Genomic DNA, 7374 nt, shown 5'->3' on the forward strand with positions numbered 1-7374 from the left:
AAAAAGAGAAAATTTGTTAAAAGAATATACTCAAGAAATTAGTGTTAGAATTAGAACCCGTATCTTACTCTATACCCATATCACCGAAAGCTAAAGAAACACATTTTAGGGTGATGAATGATGTTTATCCTTGTGGGGAGTTGTTGAATCAGAGGTTTAAGGTTGAACAAATTTGCTGTGCCTTTTGTGGCTGTGATAATGAGACTTCGGAACATTTGTTTTTTTTTGAATGTGTGTATACCAGGATATTTTGGGAAGCATTTCAGAGCTGGATTTCAGAGGAGGACAATAATTCACCCACATTGGACTTCAGAGGAGGACAATAATTCACCCACATATTGGACTTCAGAGGAGGACAATAATTCACCCACACTGGACTTCAAGAATATTAAGTTTGGGATAGTAATACAAGACAGAAAAAAAGGAAATGATGCTCAATACTTTGATAATAAATGCAAAACAGTTTATTCACAGATGTAGATTTATCAAATGTCAACCTTTGTTTTTGATTTTTTTTTTATAAGGAAATTGAAGAGTTTGCAAGGACATTGAGAAGGATTAAGACGAAGCTAGCCTTTTTGGTATTTGATAACTTGAAGAAATTACTGTCTGATTAGACATTTTTAAATTTTTGTTTGTTTCGTTTAGTTTTGTTTTTCTTTTCCTTCTTTTTTTCTATTTTCTTCTTTTTTATTGTCTTGTTCGACAACACGGTTCTGTTTTGTGTGCTCATCAGTTTGATATGGATGTTTGTTGATTTTGGAATTAATAAAGGAATTTTAAAAAAGAAAAAAAGTGTGACGTCACGTTTACCACACAATACTTTTTACTTTTACTTGAGTAGATGTGTGAAGAAGGATCGCTACTGTTACTCCGCTATATTTGGCTACACTAAAGACGTTACTTTATTTTCTCAATTTTTCATTATCTTTACGAGACGCCAACCACGGTTCTGCCACATGACTGCGTTTCACCAATCAGACGTAGCAACAATAATCAAATGATGACTCCTAACATTCTACCAATCAGACGTAACAATGCAGTCACATGACGACAGGCGCCTGAAATGCTGTTTTTTGCATTGAGAACATGGCAGCAGCGGAGGCAGCAGTTTCCGAAACTGGCTCAGAAGAAAACGAAGCCGAACATCCTTGGCCTCATATAATAAACATGTTTATCTTACACGCCGTGCGGAATAACAGCTTTATAATGCGGTGTCTTATGTGTCTGCCGAAACAAACGGACATTTTGGCATATAAAAATTCCACATCGAACCTGAGGGAACATGTCGCGGTAAGTTTGACCAGAATTCTCTTTTTGCTGTATTTAGGCAGGCATTTGTCTTGTTAAGTGTTGAAAATGACCTTTTCACATAGACTTTTTTTGCAAACACTTTCTTAACTGTTCCCATAAACGAAACCGATCACGATACATGTTATATGGAGGCATGAATTGGCGGTAGTCACTCAGTGTCACAAATTATTAACAGTAAAGATAGTTTTGGTAGCTGATAAACAGTTGACTCCATGTAGTGCCAGTACCTGGTACGAAAACACATCAACGTTTAGCTGTACTTATTTAATGCAGCAATGTTAGCATATGTAAACATAAAAGATTTAGGTTAAAATGTGCATATTTCTAATTGTTCTGCTGGATGGGTATTTATTTCCTGAAAATTAGCGACCACAATATTTTCAGTGTACACTCAGATTTAATACATTAATCATCAGAAATCTTACTCTAATATAGTCAACTTAATTTAACTTTGCAAATTGAACTGAACGTGTGATTTCAATGGCTTACTCGCCTGTAAACTCATAGCCTGATGTTTTATGTGTGCCAACAGAGGGTTCACCCCAACAAAATGAAGACTTTTACAGATATAATAGAGTCCAACAGAAAACGACAGTCCTCTACTCTCAGTCATCTCAGTCAGCCCTCAGTCATCTACTGAACCACCTAAGAAGGACACACAACTCACAGAATTCCTAACTGACTCTCGGCGGGTAACACAGGCAACTTTTGATAAGCTTGTAATAACATTTGTATGTGAGGCCAGCCAACCATTTTCTGTTGTTGAGACAATGTCCTTCAAGAATATGATGGAAACCTTGCAACCTCACTGTACAGTAATGACAAGGCGAACATTATGCTTCGAAATACGGGAGGCTGCAAAGAACATGAAAAGCATAATCATAAAAAAGCTGAGTGCTGTGGACTATGTTGCTACCACAACAGACTGCTGGTCTGCCAGACAACGTAGTTACTTGGGAGTCACCTGCCACTGGATAGATGATGCCTCTTTAGAGAGGCATTCCGCTGCTTTGGCTTGTCGACCTCTTAAGACTGCCATTGACGGAAAAAGACGTCAAATAATGCATTTTTGCTGGGCTGGCAGTGAATGTGTTAAACACAATGTGCCAATATATTTTGTGATTATATTGCAGCCTCCTTTTTTCCTTTTTTTTTTTTTTTTTTTTTAAGGCAAATGTTGCTTAAAAATCCATCAATTTTGGTTACATCTCATCTTAAGTCATTGACTGCCATTGACGGAAAAAGACGTCAAATAATGCATTTTTGCTGGGCTGGCAGTGAATGTGTTAAACACAATGTGCCAATATATTTTGTGATTATATTGAAGCCTCCTTTTTTCCTTTTTTTTTTTTTTTTTTAAGGCAAATGTTGCTTAAAAATCCATCAATTTTGGTTACATCTCATCTTAAGTCATTGACTGCCATTGACGGAAAAAGACGTCAAATAATGCATTTTTGCTGGGCTGGCAGTGAATGTGTTAAAGGCTCACCCACATTTGATGTTGTTGCTGCAGCATTAGAGGAAATACATTCTGAGTATCACATCAGAAATAAAGTCACCAGGACAACAACAGACAGCGGTTCAAACATCTTGAAAGCGTTTCGGCTATATGCTGAGGAGAAAGAAGAAGCCCCTGATGGACAGGATGATGGAGAGTCTATCCTTGATGATGCAGCACAAGAAAATGAGTTTGAGGTTGAGCATCAAGATGTGACTTCTATTCTGAATGACAACACAGGTCTTGAGTACCAACTTCCAAGACACCAAAAGTGTGCATGTCATCTCCTCAATCTCATCTTAACAGTCGACACCACCAATGCTGGAGCTGCCAATGAAACATACAAAAGACTGTCTCGAGCTGCTTTTGCAAAATGTCATGCTTCGTGGAATAAAACCAGCAGGCCAACCATGGATTATATAAGAGTGGACCGCGAGTACAAGCTGAAGCTTCTTCGATGGGGTCAGACCCGTTGGGACTCCCTGTTCCTTTTTGTGGAAAGGGTTGTGCGCATTCAGAAAAAGCGAGGAGAGGAAGCGATTTGCAGTGTTTGCACAGCATTAAAGATAAAGATGTATGTTTACAACACTTCTAATGTTTAGACATAGACAACAATTGATGTTTGAATGCACAGTAAATACATTGCACTACAAATACCTATGAGTTTTTGTTTTGTTTTTTATGATGCACCTATTTTAGGTTCAATCACGCAGAAATGGGATTTTTGGCTGAGTACACTGCTGTGATGAAGCCTGTTGTCCTGGCCCTTAACCTCCTCCAAGACCAATCATCTGTGCACATGGGCTTCTTGCTGCCAACACTTTACCAGTTACAGGAGGACCTGAAGAGGCTGGAGCCATCTTGCAAAATATGTGGACCTCTTGTTGGTGCCCTGCGGGAAGGAATCCAGAAACGTTTCGGAGATGTCATGAAAGAACCTGAGCTGATTGCAGCAGCAATACTCCTACCAAGTTTACGAACTTCCTGGACCACAGACGAGAGCATTATCAAAGCTGGTAATAGGGCTGCACGATATTGGAAAAACATTCGATATGCGATATCAATATTATTGCAATATTTAACATGTACCTAAAAACAATGGCATTTTTATTATCTAATGAAAGAATTACATTTCTTTTATGTGGCAAAATAATCACACTCAGTATTCTTAATTCATTGTAATTACCTCTCAATAATGTTCACCTATTAGATGGCAATGCACATTTTCGTTAAGTACACTGCGTTCCAACTATGTTTTGCATTTGCATTATTAGGGTTGGAAAACCCATGGAACTAGGGGCGTGGAAACCAAATAAAAAGAGAGGGCGAGGAGGGGATTTTTTTCAAAGAGTGCAGTAGTGAATTGTATCAGTCAGTTCCTCTCCTGTAGGGGTGGGCGATATGACGATATTAGATCGTTAAGAACTTTAATGTGTTGACGATCTCATAAAGCTGACAGATCGGCGTCCACATTGCCCACAAGCGCACCTACGAGAATTTGTAAAATACGCGGACGAGCAAACGCTGTCGTAAACAGTGTTTTCTACTTTCCAATTCTGTGTTTTATTTACTTTGCTAACACATCCCAAACTGTTTTTGTCAATAGTTTATTGAGGAAAAAACATGTTCAACTTCTATTGTGGTTTTAACTAGTGCTGTTCATACACCGTTGGCACTCTTTACTGCCTCCTGCAGTCTGGGAGAATATCGACCACAGCTGCAATAATTGCACTATTTCAATTGAAACCTGTTTAGAAAGCTTAGTTGGCTTAAGATGTCTGTTGTTTTTTTTCTTTTAGGGTTTTATATACATTGTAAATATATTTCAAAATTTACAAAAATGTTCAGAAATGTGAAGTTTAGTCTAAAAATAAGTTTAAAAAAATGTGATAAAATTGAGATCGTGAATTTTTTTCAAAGAATCGTGATATGACATTTTTACCATATCGCCCACCCCTACTCTCCTCTCTCCTCGCGAGCTTTGAACTGACTGTCTTCTCTCCTTTTTTGTCATGTTTAGTAAATGTCAAACAGGTAAACCTAACAGTCTGACTGGTCAAATTCAGATAAAAGCACAACATTCCATATCAAACTTATTGCATGTCTTTGCGATATGCATATTGCATAGGCCAATAGCGATATTGATATTTTTTTATATATATTGTGGAGCCCTAGCTGGTAAATATGCTGGTTTCTGAATTCACTTGTGAGCTGCAAGACACTGATGAATGATCACAGTGTGTCAATGACAAAACCACAGGGTGGCAAGAGTTCAAATCTTAGTGAAGCCTTTTGTGTCAAACAGCAGCTTGGCAGCATATGCAGTAGAAAAAGTGAGAATAATGCACATACCTATGCATTTTTAAAATGTTTCTTTTTCCCCAGGCCTTGATTTCATCAGAAATCACCTAGACACAGAGCTGGAAGAGGTCAGCGCAAGCAGCAGCCTTTCTGATGAAGATGACTTCATTGCATCCATGGAATCAGGAAAACCAGATGCAGGAGAACTTGAGAGGTACCTTTCATGTACATCCACTGCAGGTGTGGATCTATTGCAAACATTTCCTCACATCAAGAAGCTTTCACTCAAAATCAACACTGGCCTTCCTGCATCTGCAGCCTGTGAGAGACAAGTTTTTAGTCATGCAGGGCTACTGTTTACAGCTCGACGGTCACAGCTTCACGACAAGAATCTTGAGAGTCAACTACTACTGAAGCTTAACCGTGACTTCACTGAGTGAAGCACAAGCATGTTTTTACCAAACATTTATATACACACACACACACACACACACACACTTTTTACTAGTTAATTGAGCTCTCTGGCATGTACACAAACGGCCATATTAAGTTGTTTTATACAGTTAAAACATTGAATAGATTTGGAAAATTGTTATTGTTAATGTGTTATTTTGTAAAAACAAAACGTGTTTTTTCTTTTGAAGATACCAGAATTTGCACATAGTTTTTTTGTCTGTCTGATTACATTGTTTTTAAAAAATAAATCAATGTTCAAGCAGTTACTCAGTACTTGAGTATTCTTTTCAGCGAATACTTTTTTTGTTTTTTTACTGATTTTTTTGGTGACCAATTTTTACTTTTACTGGAGTAATATTATTTTGAAGTAACGCTACTCTACCCAGTCCTGAAAATACTGTATGATCCTGTCACATCCTCCACCTCCCATGTCTAAATTTCATGTTCAGTTTGGTTAGTTTGAACTGGCAATAAAAGCCTGCGGCCTCCGCCCCATTTAGTCAAATCGAGGTCAACAAGATGGGCCAGTCATCTAAAACAAAACATGTTTTAGTACATACAACAGAAGTCCACTGTACAAATTAAAAATACTACACTTGCAATGTAGTAATATTCAATAGTATATTTTATTTTATTTCTTATACTGCTGAGAAAATACATGATATGGCAGGTCTTACCAAGACCCTGTTGCATTAAATTTTTGTTTCTTGCTATTTATCATTTAAAGACTTTCTGGAATTGTTGCAAACACATTTCACTTTACTCTTAATATTTCTACTTATACTTCTTAATTGTCCAATTTCAGTTTTATCGTTTAAGTTCTCATAATTTTCTTGCAACTGTCATTTTTCCCCTTGTAATATTTTAATTGCTTTTTTTTTTTTTTTTTTTAAATAACATGACATTCTTATTGTAACATTTTATGTATTAACATTGCCCCCCCCCCCATCTGTACTTCAATTTGGATTTTTTTATTCTTTCACGTGCAAATGACAACACTTGCAAGCGCTGAAGGACCCATCGGCTTGAACAGCAGGTTTTTATTTTGCTTCGGATCAGAAACACAGGTCATGTCCTGAGGGTGCCATGAGAAGAAATGCTATGAAAAATCCCCCTTGAATGAGGTACGTGGCAATGATGGCTTGTGGTGATGGGAGAGGGCAAACAAGTACGAAAATTGCGCTTGCATCACCAGCGTGTGAGGTCACATGTAACATCTGACGTGCTAATACTCCATTACAAAGATTTCCAAAATGTGGGGCGCTGCACCTTGAGAAAAATAAGAATAAAGAAAATCTTCTTTTTTTTTTTAAACTTGTAACATTAAACTAATTCAACCGTTTTCAATTTAAGAGAGATGTCAAACCAAACATTTTCTTAATTTAATCTGAATATATTTTATGCAGCCCCACTAGTCAAAACATCCCCCCCATCTCAGGGGGTGGCTATTTTGCTGTTGACTGAAATGACATCACAGCTGCTGAGGAAACGACCCATCACGGCTCACCTGTTTTTGGAAGTTGAGCTGTGATTGGTTGTTACCTGAGCAACTGTGATGTCATTTTCAGTCAACAGAAAGTGGCACCCCATGGATGGATAAAAACATGTTTTTATTTTTGTATTTTTTTTTTTTATCATGCTTAAGAGTTCAGATTTTTGGCCATGAATCTGTATTGCATCCTCTCCTCGAGTAGTGTGCGATCAGCCCTGACAGCGTTCCATGATACCAGTTCTGGTCTGGTTTTGGTCGAGAGTAAAGTAGTCCGGCAAGTTGGGTTGGGATCACGGAAATAAAGCGTTTTTTT

General features: G+C 37.7%; 1 protein-coding gene across 2 annotated transcripts; it reads left to right on the top strand.

Annotated features, from left to right (window-relative positions):
- Window positions 1-1074: 1074 nt before the first annotated feature.
- LOC144030492 (uncharacterized) lies at window positions 1075-5831 on the top strand. Of its 2 annotated transcripts, none has more exons than XM_077536855.1 (4): window positions 1075-1293; window positions 1847-3386; window positions 3512-3828; window positions 5198-5831. In XM_077536855.1, exons 2-4 carry the CDS (start codon window positions 2680-2682, stop codon window positions 5551-5553), a joined length of 1380 nt encoding a protein of 459 aa, XP_077392981.1. In that variant the 5' UTR covers window positions 1075-1293; window positions 1847-2679; the 3' UTR covers window positions 5554-5831. The 2 variants fall into 2 exon arrangements, with proteins under 2 accessions (XP_077392981.1, XP_077392982.1); XM_077536856.1 differs by having other exon boundaries at window positions 1847-2006.
- Window positions 5832-7374: the final 1543 nt, after the last annotated feature.

Source organism: Festucalex cinctus, chromosome 11 (genome assembly GCF_051991245.1).
Source record: "Festucalex cinctus isolate MCC-2025b chromosome 11, RoL_Fcin_1.0, whole genome shotgun sequence".
Classification (NCBI taxonomy): Eukaryota; Metazoa; Chordata; class Actinopteri; order Syngnathiformes; family Syngnathidae; genus Festucalex; species Festucalex cinctus.